Here is a 16,706-nt window from a genome sequence, read left to right as displayed (position 1 = left end):
TTTTGTTATCCTCAAACCTGTTCATCGCCAGTTTCTCTCTCTCTCTCTCTCTTTCTCTCTCTCTCTCTCTCTCTCTCTCTCTCTCTCTCTCTCTCTCTCTCTCTCTCTCTCTCTCTCTCTCGCTCGGATTCAGACGTCAGTGTCTGTGTGCTGGAGCTGATTAAGATCTCCTGGGCATTTTCCCTCTGGACTTCCTCACCCCTAGTTAGCGCTCATGTAAATGAGCATTCAGATGCATCGACTAACTCACTGGAACGCACGCACACACACACACACACACACACACACACACAGGAGCAACCCCTTCATCCCATCCTCCTGAGGGTACACACATCAGAGGAGGGTATCATTGGTTTTACATAGCGGCCGTGTGGCACTAAGCACACTGCTCAGTATTATTCATGAGAGCAAATTGGGAGCCGGTAATTCGCCGTCTCTTTTCCCTCTTCTCTTCTCTTCTCTCTTCTCTGCTCCTCTCCTCTTCTCTTCTCTTCTCTCTCTCTCTTCTCTCTTCTCTTCTCTGCTCCTCTCATCTCCTCTCCTCTTCTCTTCTCTTCTCTTCTCTTCTCTTCTCTTCTCTTCTCTTCTTCTCTTCTCTTCTCTCTCTTCTCTTCTCTTCTCTTCTCTTCTCTTCTCTTCTCTTCTCTCTCTCTCTCTCTCTCTCTCTCTCTCTCTCTCTCTCTCTCTCTCTCTCTCTCTCTCTCTCTCTTCTCTTCTCTGCTCCTCTTTTCTTCTCTCTTCTCTTCTCTTCTCTTCTCTTCTCTGCTCCTCTTCTCTTCTCTTCTCTCTTCTCTCCTCTCCTCTTCCTTGAGGGTTTAGGTTGGTTGAGGGGCAGTTCTATGGGCATATGTGAAGCCCTCTGTGACATGCTTGCGTGTAAAAAGGGCTATACAAATAAATTTGATTTGATTTGATTTGATCCTCTCCTCTCCTCTTCTCTTCTTTTCTCTTCTCTTCTCTCTTCTCTTCTCTCTTCTCTTCTCTTCTCTGCTCCTCTCCTCTTCTCCCACCCTGGCAGAGCACTCCTCTTCCCTCTCACACTGCTGTCTGCCTCCAGGGCAGGAGGGGTAACAGTGGCGGGGGGTGAAGAGAGAGAGAGATGGGGGGAGGTGAAGAAAGAAAGGGGGGGTAAAGAGGGAGAGGGGGGGTGAATTGGGGTTGGGGATGAAGAGAGAGAAGGGGGGGGGCGGGGTTGAAGAGAGATCGAGGGGAAAAGAGGAAGGGGGGTGAACTCACTGTCACAGGCCTGTCCTGTCCTACAAACCTCCCTCCCTCCCCCCCTCCCTCCCCCCCTCTCCCCTCCCTCCCTCCCCACCCCGGGCGGCCCAGGGCCGAGCGCTAGCCTTAATTACCTGCAGCTCCTGCCATGAGCTGTCAGTGTGTGGCACAGTCTCTGTGTACCCCCACCGGGCATGGCTGGCCCTGTCCTCTCCAAGCTCCAGACCAACACCATGCCCACCCCGCCGTCATGCCGACGGCCGTGCCATGGCTAACAGCCAACGCACCCCCTTCATCCATCAGCCAGCCAGGCCTAGGGCATGGTGAAGCTGTTGTGGCTAATGGCTAACTGCATTGTTGAATGGAACCCTAACCCTAGATTTAGGCATAGGGCAGTATCACATTGCCTCCCAATACTATATCCCAGTTGCTAAAAAATAAATCAAGAGAATGGCTTTATATAAAACCAAGAACACCAAGTTTTTCTATAAATAAAATGTTGGGAGGTCGACAAATTCTAGTATGAGATTAGATGTCGAGGTAAACACATTTGCGGTAAAGATTCATCGATGGCATGTTTATGTTGCTGTTAGCTTGGTGAATATTGATTGCACGTTTACTTAGATAAATCGCCTGGGCGATTTCGAAAGCAGCCGGTGATGGGCAGTTAGAAGCCGTGAGTGGACACACCTCTGTAGGTTTGATGGAGCTGGCTCTAATCCTCTCACAGGAGAGAAGCAGGGAAGGATGAGCTAAAAGAGGCATTTGGAGGAGGCGAGGTGGCAAACAAACACTCAACATCTGTCATCTCCTGTTTTGTCATGTTCTTGTGAGGCGATTGACATCGCTCTTTCTCCATAAACCAGCCTTACTGTAAACTTGTGCACCATCCCCCATCATCTTGTCCCTCTCCATCTCTCCCTCCCCCCACTCTCTCTCTCTCTCTCTCTCTCTCTCTCTCTCTCTCTCACTCTCTCTCTCTCTCTCTCTCTCTCTCTCTCTCTCTCTCTCTCTCTCGCTCTCTCTCCTCTCTCTCTCTCTCTCTCTCTCTCTCTCTCTCTCACTCTCTCACTCTCTCACTCTCTCTCTCTTTCTCTCTCTCCCTGTCTCGCACTCTCATGAAACACACGCACATATGCATCGACAAGCGTGCTGTATACCTTACGTACACCACGCGCCCTCACCTTGACCGGGGCGTGTGTGCTGCCCTTGAGCTGTCAAGCCCCGGTGCTGCAGACAGTGAAGCATGGCCACAGCCAGGAGAGGACAGGAGGAGTGCATTAAGAGTCAACAGCAATCCAGGATTAGAGCCTTCACCATAGGCACCACCAACCGGAGGTGACACCGGGACTGTGCCAGGTGTTCCTCCGTCCTAACGGTTGGCCTGCTTCTTCAGCTAACAGAGCGACTGTCAGGCCCAACGCCCCCCTTTAGCTTTGCTGATAGACACAAATAAAAAAGGGCCCATTTATTATACATGGGTTCGATTCATTATTGAGCAGTATCACTTCTTTTTTTGCTTCTTTGTGGTTTTGGCTCATGAAAAAATGATGTGGATTAGAGGTTTGGGTGCAGGTCGTTTGGCACGTGGCGTCTTTAGAGTGCGTGTGGCCATGACAGGCAGGTTGCTTTCTGTGTCTGTCACTACTTTTATGAAGATGTGTGTGTGTGTGTGAGTGTGTATGTCAGTATCTGAATGTTTTTGTATGTGTATGTGGGTGTTATGTTTGAGGGAAAGGATCTGAAGGTGACAGGGTGTTTCCTGTCGGAGACACTGTAAGTCTGTAAGGTTGGGGCAGGGCTGTGTTGGTCCTGGAAAAGTTACAGGATTAGCACCTTGACAATTTTTTATGTTTGCTTTTAAGACTGGTTCTTACTTTTACAGTACTCAATGTCTAGCATTATATATATATATATTATATATATATATATTTTAACATATATTTGTTTTTTCATATTTGCTAACCAACCAACACTATGCCCCTTGATCTTATGGAATTGGGGCAGTGTATTAATAATAATGCTGGAATTGGAGTAAATTGACTCTATGGGTTGAATTACAGCTAGAATAACAGGCCACATCTTGACCCTTTCTTATTACAGTTTTTCTCAATTGCTAAGACACATTTCTTGAATGTGTACTGTGTTTTCTCCAAACTCTAAACACACATCTTCATACTTACACTGTTTTGGCCAAACCCTTGACTTTTGACCCAAAATCAAACACTGTAGTCAAAACCATATTATCTGTCGTATAAACCTAACTTTGCATTCAAAATACACACAAAGCCCTCAAATAAATTCAACCTTCTGAATACCCTTTAGACACTGCTGGGAGGAATTGAAAACACTATTATAAAAAGGTTTTCAAGAACCATTGACTATAACGTGTCCCTGAATTTTAGATATGTTCCACCTCATGAGTTTGACATGATGTAAATCATAAAACTCACAATTACTGCAATTGTCCTTCTTACAGGATGTTTATTTTCTATTATACAGCAATTGCATTTTGAGCTCTTGTTACTGTAGTAGTCACAGTATACAAATAGTAGTACTGTTAGTCAACAACACAAATGTATTGCTGTAAATTGTAATTTGGGGAACAAAGGCTAAGAAAACAAGGAAATAAACAAATCATCATAGGGATTTCTGTCATAGTGTGGCATGGATCTCATTTGAGATTGTTGTTCTTCTTCCTCTTCCTCTGCCTCTTCCTCTCCCTTGTCCACCTCCTCTCATTTGGACAATTCTCCCTTTTCTTCTGATATTTTCATCCATGATTTCAAAGTACAGATGAGCTTACCTTTGTATTCATTCCAAACCCCTGATTGCTTGTTGAGTATATTTGCTTGTTAGTGCTTACACATGGATAATTGGTTGGTAAGGGTGTTTGAATTGCGCTGTTTTGGGTTTACTTATCAAATGGCAGTGTTTTCTGAATGACATAATGGTGATAATTGTGTCTTATAAAGTAAGAGGTGTGTTTAGACTTTTGCAAAGAAGTGTGAATGAACCTGAGAAATGTGTCAAAAAGGGTAAATGGTGTTTAAAGATTGGAGTACATGGTCTTTCTGCTGGGATTTGGCAAAATGGTTTTGTGGGGATGGCTTACACATACCATTTTTGTGTGTTAGCAATCGAGAAAAACTGTAACACAATGACCACCAATGCAACATGAAGTCACACCATGAGGTGTGAGAAACATCAGGCAAAGACTTCATCCAACAACTCCAAATGTTATGGAGAGAGCAGCCTAGACACCTCTCATGTCTGACGGAAAGGAAAGCGTGGGACTGGTTTCAGTTGAAGGTAGTTCGGAAAGCCAGTGAGTAACAAAAGAAAGAGTGTTTGGGCTAAACCTTTGAGATGTAAACCAAAGTATTGTAGAAGTCTTTTGTTCAGTAACCTAATTGCTGTGCGTCGATAGAAAACACATCTGGGTTTCTTAGCACGTTTTATCATTCCTTCAGCACGGTTTTGATCTTTTCCCTCAGGTGTCCTTAGTAGTATCAATAGACTCTCAGAAGTAGGCTTCTTCTCTCTACAACTATTTAAACCTTAAATTTGGTCTGGAATAAAATAGAAGATGTATACTGTAGAAAAATCATTTTAATACAAATATATGTTTTTTCCTTTGTAGTAAGTACATTCATTTGCGAGATTTGTGTGTGTGCGTTAATGTGTCAGTGTTCCCAGCAACATTTGTATTCATTTTCTGTGCTCTCGCCATTTTATGACATCTGTTAATTGTATTTTATTTCGAGGTGTTGTGTACACAAGCATCCGCTGTAGCTGCCAACTGCCACCCACACACGGTGTCCTCTGGATTCTGTTCTGGCTTGGACATTCAGTTATTACAGAGGTTCACAGTCAAATCTTTAGTGGTCGTATGCTGACTACTGTAAACAGTATTGCATGTGTCTAAAGGGACAATGCTCTCTTGTCCCTGCCTAATTTAGCAGCAGACAGAGGATAGGAGTCGTCTTCCAAGGCATTGATGGCTCCGCGACTCCCAGTGCTGCAATGACAGAGGGTTGCTGGCGTGTGCTGTAAATAAATGCCTTTTGGAAGGATTATGCGTTTGTCTCAGACTTGTTTTCTTGCACCTTGGGGGGTAAAGGGGGGGGGGGGGGTACAGTACATCCAGCCACAAAATAAGAGACGAGGTCAGATCACCGTGAAGGAGAGATGAGGGTTACAGAGAGCAAATGAAGGGGAGAGGGGAGAGATGGAGAGAGATAGTGTTCAAAGGTAGAAGTGCAAATTTACTAGAGAGACAAACAAGAGAGCAAGGGAACGCCTCTGACCTCCCTCGTGGCCTCTCTCTCTCCCTCTTCCTCTCCCTCCGCCCCCCCCCCTACCACCAGCCGTTCCCTCTTTCTGCTAATAACTGCCTGCATGTTATTGTCTGAGTGCTTTCCACAGCTCTCTCTGTCTCTCTCTTTCTCTCCTCCACTCACCCCCTCACCGTCTTCTTGACAATGCTCTGAAAAATGAATGCTCCTCCACAACACACTGTCCGTGCCGATGGGGGCCACGGAAGCGACCGGCGTCCATCACGGCTCCCTTCGTCTTAAGGAACCAGCCGCCCAGAAACAGGAACCTTAATTTTTCATGAGTCTGTAAAAAGCAGGATTAAGACAAAAGCGGTCATGAGGCAACCCCTCTCTCCTCGCTCCCCCTTTAGAACACTCTGAGAGTAGGCTTGATAGCTCTTTGTTCTCATTTGGAGAGTGGAAAGTACTGCTACTGTTCTGTTCCCCCAATAGAATAGCTAACGCTTATGGGACCATTGTTTTTACAAGACTTCTGTATGCCAGACTTTATATCAGGGTACTGTAGGACTCCGCTGCCCCCATCCCCTCTGCAATGGCTGCTGGAGGCAGGCATGCTAGCTGCAGGCTAGCTCTTAGCATTTATTAGTGCTGAAATGAGCCACCCACAGCTGCCTGCAGACTGAAACGTATTGATCTGTGTGTTAACCACAAGGGTAAATACATTCAAGACCCACACAGGCACGCCTGCACACACACACACACACATACACACCTCATATACACACACTTCACACACATGCACACAGACAGACTGGGTGTGTCAGAGCCCCAATAGTTTGCTGAACCGGACAAGTCACTCCAAACAAACAAAACTCCAAACACTCAAATGTGTGTGTTAGTGTCAGTCCTGGCAACTGGCAAATCTACAGTTCTGTACTGAGCTGTAAATGTTTGGGCTTCAACACCTCCTGTCCTGTGAGGTCGCAGCACTGCAGTGGTTGTCTTCCCTGTTTTCAGCTTAGCACTGTCCCCATCACCACACCTCGGGACTGGACGGTGTGTTTTACAAGCCCACACATGCTGACTGCTGTCAACAACAACAGCATCCGATGCGTCGTCCAACGCCCCAGACGCTCTTTACATGCCCGGGGTGAGAGACATGTGCACAAACACGCGTGCGAGCTGGTGTGTCGTTGCCGATTGACTTACCAGCGGACGGAAGGGGCCAATGATTTGAGGCCTCGTTAGGAATTTATGAAGCGCTTAAATGTGTTGTCCCAAGCGAGGGGGGGATTGGCAGCTGTCACAGGCAGGGTGGCTGGTTATGGATGGGGTGGGAGGGTACACACTAGCCTGGCACTACTCTGGGCCACCAGACACCAGGAGGCCATGGGTATGAGCTGAAATTAGTTGTTGAAAGTTGAGATGATGCCCATTTCTATACATTCCCTAATGTACTTTCCATATTCTACAGTACAATCTTTAGCAGTCCTGCAGAGAAGACATTAGATTTTTGGTCAAATTCCAAGCAGTCTTTTGGGATGTGAATTCCACCCACCAAATTAAGGCAAAATAAAACACTAGTGTTGGAGAAGTCGCCCCAAAGACCCATATTGACAATAAGGCAGCCAGACTAAATGGAGTGCTTGGCTAGTATCTTTGATTTCCCAGAAGCCCCAACTGCCTGCCTATGCAGCACACACTACGCTGTTTCAGAAAGGATTGGTGCAGTGCTGGATTGGGGTGTGTGGGGGAGGGGGGGGGGGTAGGGGTGCAGCATCCACACGCATGTTTCTGAGGGGGGTCACTCGGCGCTGCGCGAGCAGCCCTCCAGTCGCAGTTTCCCATCATGCCGTGCGTTTGTAATCAGGTCTGGTGATGTGCTGGTCCTCCCAGTTAATCTTTAGCGCTGTTCTCTCCGGGCTCCTCACTGCAACGTAAACACGCGCTCTCGTCTCCACCCTGCTCTGTTTCCTTTCACTGCAGTGGCGGCCAGCACCATGGCCCCACAGAAACACACAATCCCGGCAGCACAGACTCCCGGTCTGAACGCGGCAGCAATAACCTTGGCGATGAATGCAGAGTGGAACTGTCTGTTCCGATGCAGCAGCTTGTTCTAAAACAGCAAGCGGAACAGAGGATTTGGTGTCGAAATGGAGCAAAATGGCCTCCATTGTTAAAATGGAGCCCTGCTCTGTGTGTTACCACGTATTGCATTTAGAGAATGTTTGTTTATTGTTTATTTCCTTTCGCGCAGTGCTTTATTGACACACATTGATAGTAGCCTTAACTGGGGAGTCAGGTGGCTGAGCGGTTAGGGAAGCGGGCAAGTAATCTGAAGGTTGCCAGTTCGATTCCCCGGCTGTGCCAAATGACGTTGTGTCCTTGGGCAAGGCACTTCACCCTACTTGCCTCGGGGAGAATGTCCCTGTACTTACCGTAAGTCGCTCTGGATAAGAGCGTCTGCTAAATGACTAAATGTAAATGTAACTGCTTGGCTATGATTTAGGCAGTGTACAGTGAGAGAAAAGACTACTGTCCAAATTAAGATGGGCCAGTCCATAATGCTGAATGCACATTTGCTTTTGTGCGATAGAAGAGTCCGCCATTTGGAATGAATAAAGGGGATGCATCCCCCCTGTTTCTCTCTCTAACCTCTCTCCCTCCCTCCCTCTGTCTCCTCTTCCTTCGCAGTTTTCAGTGAAGACCTACGTTCCAGCTTATATTTTGTCAATGCATCTGTGCAAGAGGTAGTGTTCGCCAGCACCACAGGGACCTCGGTGCCCTGTCCCGCCGCGGGCGCGGCCCCCGCCTCGCTGCGCTGGTACCTGGCCACGGGCGAGGAGATCTACGATGTGCCCGGGATACGGCACGTGCACCCCAATGGCACCCTCCAGATCTTCCACTTCCCCCCTTCCAGCTTCAGCAACCTTATCCATGACAACACCTACTACTGCACAGCCGAGAATCCCTCAGGGAAAATCAGGAGCCAAGATGTCCATATTAAGGCTGGTCAGTTCTTTTTTTTCGTTTGGGGTTATGGGATAGTTTGGTTACCGTGAACACATCACCACGTTGTTGCTATGGTTACTATGTAGTGATGTATAGAAATTAGAGTTATATCCAGGGAAAGACCACAGGTGACCTTATACTGTGAAGACTATGATCACTCACAGTCCAGTACATTACACACCTGATAAGTTTTCAGTTTTTATAACAGTTTGACGTTGCTCTGTTTCTTTCCTTGTTGCTCCGTGGTCTCTCCCTCCAGTCCTACGAGAGCCCTACACGGTCCGAGTGGAGGACCAGAAAGCAATGAGGGGCAATGTGGCGGTCTTCAAGTGCATTATCCCCCCCTCTGTGGAGGCCTACATCACTGTTGTGTCCTGGGAGAAAGACACAATGTCAATCAACGCTGAGAGTAAGTGTCTTCTCTGGTTTTTCTAACACTGCACTAACATTCTGAACTGTCTAAAGGCTCAGTTGTTATTTTCTATCAGGTCCACAGGAACACACACACACACACACAGACAGAAAACACACATGTAAACAAATGTGCTAGGCGTGGAAGGTTTGAGTGGTGTGTGTTGCCCACAGGGATGTGTGTGTTATGATCTGTCTGTCGACCTCTTGACCACCATGCTAGAGCAGTGTCCTTGTGCCAGACAGCCAGCCAGTCGACCAGCATTGTTGTTCTATATGCATGTCCTTGACTGTCTGAGCCAGTGATGAGGGCGACAGGTCTTCGAGAGCCCTGGTTTGCCCGCCGTGTCACTTAGCTTGACTGTATTGACCGACTTCTGATCGGAGCTACTGCGGCGTGCCACACTCCGATCATTCAAATCGCTTAAATGGAAACGTTGGGGCTACTCGATTGTTTCCCCGCCCCCGGGGGGGCAAATTCACTTTATGTGGGGCATTTAACAAACTCAATAGACAAAACCTAATGTCGTTTTAGTTCGGACGGAGGGCAAACGCGCTGATTGCTTTTTTTTTTCGTTTTTTTTCTTTTTTTTGTTGACGTTTCACATTTGTCTGCTGAGGCGAACGGGACCATGTTAAAATCTATGTCAATCTCTTAATTGTCCGTAAATGGATTTGCCACAAGGTTGTTTTGGAGCTGGGAGGACATGGTTCTATGAAATGCATACTGTAGGATTCTTTTTTTTTTCAGAATGAAATCTTTTCTGAAGGACAGACTTATTTTTCTATAATCTCTTAGTACTATTTCTAGATGTGACCAAGCCTTATTATTTTGAATGCAATAGAGAAATATCCAATGGATGGACTGTCACTTTACCCTTCCAAAGAATACTTTACAGTCAAAACTAAGTGTTTATCTTGCGCCATTAAAATCCTTACATGACTGCCTGTCAGCCATGTAAACGCTGTCAGAAAAATCAGCCTCTCACCAATCCAGACCTCGTCTCCATGCTAAATAATGGATGACGGAGGCCCATGAATCCATGAGCAAATGGTCTTTATTCACGTTTCGCTGCACGCGGCGTCCATTCTCCTCTTTTTCCATGGCACACGCATATCAAGTGCAATTTGAAGAGCCAGTGTGTGTGTGTGTGTGTGTGTGTGTATGCCTGCACGTGGGCTGGTGTCTCCAGGCTGGTTTACCAACCGACCCCGCCCCCCTTGTTTTTCGAAAGCCTCCAAAGCCCTCCGTTTCAATGTTTAATGAGTTTGAAAAGAGAATATCAACACTTAGACTTGGAAGAAACTTTTTGCGAAATAAAGCTTTCCTGTCTCCTGTCTGAATAATGGATGCGAGCGTTTCGCTCTGGAGAGGTGCACCACGAAGAGCAGCGGCCTTCCCCGAGTCTCACCGGGGTTCGAGGCACTTTGACGAGCCACAGAGCAAAGGGCAGCAAAGCATCACTCAAAGAGCGCCGGTGTTTGCCCGCATCAAATGGACAAATGACCATGAAAAATACATACAATCCAGAGACCCCCCAAGGAGGTCAATGCGCAGTGCAGTGTATTGTTTTTCTTCATGGGTCACTCGCTCTGGTCTGGGTGAGACAGAATGGTTATAGAGGCGAATGCTGCAAGGCAGCGCTGAAGTGTTCCGGGGGAACTTCCCCCGCATTGCATACGTCAGTATGTTAGTTACAAGGGGAAAAAATGACTGAATCTATGGCAGGTATTAAGGAGAAGATTTGAAAAGCCACGACGTTCCGTTGCCCAGTCGTTTGTGTCTTGCTGCACATGCTCCTTTCGTCCGATAAGAAGCTGATTGTCACCGAGATATGAGTGGGGATGAGACAATGACACACACACATTTATCTTATTTCTGCTGCTGGCTGGACCTGAACGCTGCTACTGAAAAAAAAAAAAACGGTGATGAATCCCTCTCATTCCAGCTGTGGAGAATAGTGCCGGTTTACCCTTTACCTTCACCATGACAACATAAACACAGATCAGATCTATAGGATGTATCTCCACAACGGTCTGTGTGTCCACCCCCTCCACGTTGTTTAAAGGAGGGTTTGTGTACGGGCCGAGTTGCTGTTCTGTCTGTGGCTGCTGTAATGCAGAGCCGGCGTGGCTGTGCCGTCCCCCCGGTGCCGACTGTGCTGCAGTCACTGAGGAGGGCCTTGTAGTCGTTTGCCACGTCCTGCTCTGCATTCAGCACCAGCAGGGCTGAGAGGGCCCCCAGCAGCACTGCAGAGAGTCATGCGCGCGCACACACACACACACACACACACCCACACACACACGCAAACATTTTCATTCTACACACGAAGCGGAGACCAGGGGCATCGTCCAATATACAGCCCCAGCTCTGCTTCACCTCATTCTTTCTTTCTCTGTTTGCGCCTACTATTCTGTTTGTGTTTGGATAAATGTTCGCATGCAGATAAAAATGCTCGTTCAGATATTGCATGTGGGCACACAAATGACATTACTTATTTCATTTTCACTTGGGTTTCTCTGGTTCCACTTCCTATTCACTCTGATTCCCCTGTAATTCAGACACCTAATGGTTTCAACGCTGTGACCCGCCTGTGCATTTAACAGTTTCCCTCGCGCGTTTGATGACATTTTCGAGGCGTTTTCAAGCCACTCAGCGTCCAGTTGTCTCTGTCTCCCGGCTGTGGCTGCGAGAGAGGACGGCCGAGCGCGCCATGGCGGCTTCATTGACTGTATTTAATGCTCCTTTGAAGTAAATATCAAGAGTTGCTATCAAAAGGCTGGCCCTTATCGTGTTACCGAGTAGATGTCACGTGACCATGAGGAGAGGAAGGACGGAGAGGGATTATGTTTGTGATGTTCAGAGCCTCAGACAGATCAATGTGCTGTTTATGATTTGTCCTCAGTGTCACGGCCACAGAGAAGACGTCGCTTTTTGCATCAAAGGCCGCCGGTCGTGTGTCCATGCGACGCGACACGATGCGTGTCCGTACGACAGCCTCTGTGGCGCACGGCTAACATGGCACAGTGGCGGCGTGTTGGAGGGACTAAAGGCTTTGCAGCCCCGCTCGCTGCCGGTTTCTACGCCTTTCTACAACGATAGAGAGTGAGCCAAGACGTCGGTGAATGCAGCGCAGCCTTGAGAAGGGGGCTGGGGAGGGTGGATATTGGTTTTACTGGTCCCTGGGTGGCAGAGAAAGGGATTGTGAGAGAGAGAGAGAGAGAGAGAGAGAGAGAGAGAGAGAGAGAGAGAAGGGAAGGGAGGGGAGGGAAAGGAGAGAGGGAGAAAAGAAGGAGGAGAGGATGACAAACATGGCCGTGTTTCTCTGAGCAGTCGCCATGCTGAAGAGGAGGGCGGGGTGAGGTGAGAGGTTTTATCCCTCCCTCCCTCCCTCCTTCCCTCCCTCTGTCGACAGGCAGGGTTGAGACTCTGACGTGTGACAGGCTGGATGGAGAGTCTTTTTCGAGCATTCGTCATTCCTTCTTCCAGTGATTGGCTGGAGTATTGTTATTCACTTCGAAAATGGGTCAGGCGGCCTGCAGAGGATCGAGTGTTGGTACAGACGGACAGGCATTCAGATACACACACACACACACACAACACCTACACGCATCTTGTGTACACACACAAACACACCCATTAGGGTTTGAAACAGGAGATAATATACTCTGCCGCCGAGCACTCGCTGCGAAAAGAAAAGCAGCTAAATTAAAACAAACGTCCACATCATACAGCGAGCGAGTTTTCCCTGGAGGGTTCATCTCGCCGCTCTCGCCGGCTCCTGACTGCTTCTCACCCCGCGCCCCGTGGCAGGGGGCTTAGCGGGATAAATAAAAGGAAGAAAAAAAAACGAGAGAGGAAAATCAATACCTGTGCGCATGAATCAGGTTGCGGCTGCCACAAAGCATTATGGGAACATGAAGGGGGGAGATGCATTTGTGTGCAGGCAGCATGATAACCATGACGGCGAGGAAAGTAGGCACCGGCAGAGCAATGCAGAACCAAAATGGCCTCTGTGTTTATCTTGTGGTCGCTCGGGTGCTGCGGGTCCGTCCGCTTGTTTTGAAAAATGCGTCCACTGGTGAATTACATAACCTGAAGCCTATATACTCTTAGATGACGGAGAATCAGCCTGGAATGAATTTAATATGACGGAGATCCATATTAGTTTATAGATTATCTTCTGTGTACTCTCCATGATCTTTGTTATACCTCCCAGATGCTCCAGACTCAGCTGACAGAGATATTAATTGAATGAACTAATGCTTTCTCTTCACTCGCTGCAACGCACTGCCGTCTTCCTAGTTCCACCTCCGCACCGTGCTGTTTGCTCACCAATAACCGCAATTTGTCCCTTATTAAACTCTAGGGGCTGGGAGTGATTAGAGTGTAGGTCTGAGTGTGTGGGAGATGAGCGGAGGGAGGGGAAGGAGGGAACAGGAAGAGGGGAGGGCAGTGCAGTGCAGCTCATCTTTTATAAACAGTGAGGGGCTCGACACATCTACGGTAGCCGCTTTGACACGTCGTACTAGTGCTGGATACAGCCACGCGGGGCTGAAATGGGTTCGGCTTGGTTAAACTGGGCCGGTGCCGGGATGAGATGGGGCTGATGTGAGCCAGAACGTTCTGCACTGGTCCGGGGCTCCCAGCTGCCTGCTAGACCCCTGTCTGATCAGATCTGGACTGGTGCCAGGTCACACGTGGCCCCCTGCCAAGATGCAGATTAGCTATAAGCGCAACATGAGCTAATCGCGCAAGGAGCCACCAATTAATTAGCACTTAGAGATTCTGTGGACTCTATGTTTTTGGGTTCCAGTTTTTATCAGTGGATCAAAAGACTTGGCTTTGCTGCCAGTGGTGGGTGGGGTGTTTGTTTGCTGGAACGGAAAGCAGGAATAAAACGACAGCCTGTGTGCCTGCAACCGACGGTTCAGAGAAAATGCATATATTTATTTTCTAGGTAATCAGGAATTCAAATACATTTGTGTTTTAGAATTACATCATTTATCCAATTCAGTATTCCCTTAATAAATTGCGGGACTTCAGGACACATTTATGTTAGTTTTACACTATTTAAGCAGAAAAAAAGTAATTGTTCACTACAGAAGAGGAGGAGAGAGGATGGGGTCTGCGAGGCTGTGATGGATACTTCTATAGATAGTCCTGGTTCTTCATATGGTCCTGCTTCTAGATGTTCCTGCCAAGGAAGAGCAGAGCACCAGAGCAGATCCTCCACCTATCTGGAGAAACAGCTGAGGCCACTAAGGTGTAACCAAGCAGGATAACTTCACCGAAGGATGAAGGAAGGTCATCCAAACTAATGACAGTCCTCAGCAGCTTAGCAGTAGAGATGGGAACTTAGAAGTGCTGCCATTCAGCTTCTGGCTGCCATTTTGTCAAACTCGAAAGGCTGCAAATCTGTATGCACCTCCTAGCAACTCTAACTTCTACGTTAGGGGTAGCACTGGTGGAATGGCATCAGTTGTTTACAATGTGTCACACGAGAGCAAACACAGTACCACACGCACACACACCCACACACCCACACACACTTTCCAGCTACAGCCTGAGTGACTATACTGCTGTCTCCTTAGCAGCATGTGATTACTCTCTGTCACAGATAAAGGAAGGGAAGGCATATTTCCTCCCTCCTTCCAGTCCTCCCCTCCATCGCTGCATCTTGCACGTGTTTAACCTTGTTGTCGACGATTGTGACGTCAGCCTTGGGTGATCCATACGGAAGGGACCTTTGACTGGTGACAATGGCGACCGGCTATCTCCTCATCAGCGCGAGAGACGGCGGAGGGCTTGATGGCTGTGTGTGTGTATGGATGTGTTTGTGTGTGTTTGTGGAGGAGGGGGAATGTTGCCTGTGAATGGCTGCTCTTATCGCATGTGTGCAGCTGCTGCAGTTTCTTTGAGAGACAGAGGGGCTGTCCGTGCATGCCACTCACTCTGCCTTTACAGTGGAAAGACACACACACCCTGCTTCTCTCTCTCTCTCTCTTCACTCCCTCCCTCTCCTTCTGTCTCTCTCTCCTTGTCTCTGTCTATCTCCTTCTCTCTCCCTCTCTCTATTTCTCCTTCTGTCTCTCTCTCTCTCTGTCTCCCTGTCTCCCTCTGCATTGCATACTCTATTAGAGAGGAGAGAAAGCAATGAGAAAAAACATGGCTTTAGTGCAGACTCACGACAAGCCGCTCTGTGTTTTAGCATTTTGAGATGTTTACATCAAGGGACAGACGAGGAGTGGTACATCAGCTGACTTCAGTAAATAGCTGCTTGATGTGTGTGTTTGAATGAGGGTTTTGCATTTGAGTAAATCACCGTCCTTTTACGGGTGATCAACTTCCCTACACTCACAGATTAAACGGGGCCATACACAGATACGTTCAATGTAGGCCATTAAATATATGTCTACTAGATTGATACCAGACTATGCAGGTGTGCATGTTTGTATTACGTTTAGACTAACATGACCAGATCATTTGGAACAGCTTCTATTGGATTGTGGAGTCAGGGGATATTTACTTTAGACTCAGAAAATGAAATAACCTTGGTTACAACTCCCATGGCCCTAACTACATGCTTCCGAAAAAAGTATTGCCTTTCCAAGAACCACTGTTTGTGTTAGACTTGTGACAATATGAAGATGCTGAAGTCAGACTGAACTGTGCTGTAAACGACTGAAGGAAGAGCTCAGTCGTGGGGCCACTGCAGACCATGTCTCCCCTCTCTCCTGCTCTCTCACAAGTCAGAGAAGGAGATAAGAGTGAGGATGAGTCCTCCCCAAGGTTCAGATGCTAATCATAACAGGAAATAATGAAGTAAATTAATTCATGTGGGAGCGACAGTGCCAGGATAAAGGTGACCTGCCGAAAGGTGTTTCCAAGGCGACCCACCATGGGAAATCACCTTGATAGATAGACATCTTGGGCAGCTGGGAAAATGACATCCCTAGGCACCGTGCACTGCATACAGAGAGGATTCTGGGAATTTTTAGCCAACACCCCCCCCCCCCCTCCCCCCCAAGACCAGGTGCCCTGTCATGTATGCTTCCAGAGACCTGTTTTCCACACTGTGATAAGTAACCTTGAATCTCATAAAAGTGTTCTTGAGCAGATGGTGAACTGATGATTAAGAATAATATTAGGGAGTCCATGCAGCTTGGTCAAACAACATTTTCTCTACAGAGTGCCCTTACGAAGTGTTTACTGTATGACATTGCATTATTTCAGCATTTTTGCATATTAACATATCTCATATTGAATAAGGAATTATAACGAGCATATTTATAATGAAGACACTGGAATATATATTTCTTTGTTGAACATTATAGTTTTAAAATGTATCTTTAGTGAATAATTTCTGTGGAATAATATTATTATATCAATTTTGATTAAAACATAAATACAATAAGTACATGTTAACTTTGGTTAACATTTGTTTGATTAGCACTGTATAATTTATACACTGCACTGCATTAATTTCATACAGTTCTTAATCATTCAAAATTAATAACTTCAAAATAATTTTCTATTATTATTAGGTTTATTATTTATTATTAAATACACAGAAATATATATTAAAAGCCAGATACAATTTTCAATTATTTTTGTCTTTAACATGTAAAAACAATTGGATATGATTAACATGTATTATGTTATCTAATTGAATGTGTGCTGTATCATCATAGGTTATTCTTTCATGATAAAGATATACAATAATCTACATGATAAATACATACAATAATCTGCAACAATATGTAATTTCTAAATAACAAGGC

The 16,706-nt window shown here is 46.8% G+C and overlaps 1 protein-coding gene across 1 annotated transcript in view; it reads left to right on the top strand.

Annotated features, from left to right (window-relative positions):
• Positions 1 to 2,930: 2,930 nt before the first annotated feature.
• Positions 2,931 to 16,706, top strand: part of dscama (Down syndrome cell adhesion molecule a) — a 61,633-nt gene continuing 47,857 nt past the window's right edge. The window contains 4 exon segments of the mRNA XM_067256979.1: positions 2,931 to 2,947; positions 6,961 to 6,986; positions 8,193 to 8,510; positions 8,770 to 8,919. Of these exon segments, the coding sequence (XP_067113080.1) occupies positions 2,931 to 2,947; positions 6,961 to 6,986; positions 8,193 to 8,510; positions 8,770 to 8,919 (511 nt within the window).

The sequence above is a fragment of the Osmerus mordax genome, chromosome 19 (assembly GCF_038355195.1).
Source record: "Osmerus mordax isolate fOsmMor3 chromosome 19, fOsmMor3.pri, whole genome shotgun sequence".
Taxonomy (NCBI): domain Eukaryota; kingdom Metazoa; phylum Chordata; class Actinopteri; order Osmeriformes; family Osmeridae; genus Osmerus; species Osmerus mordax.
Note: the sequence above shows the minus strand (reverse complement) of the source record. Positions and strands in the feature narration are given on the sequence as shown.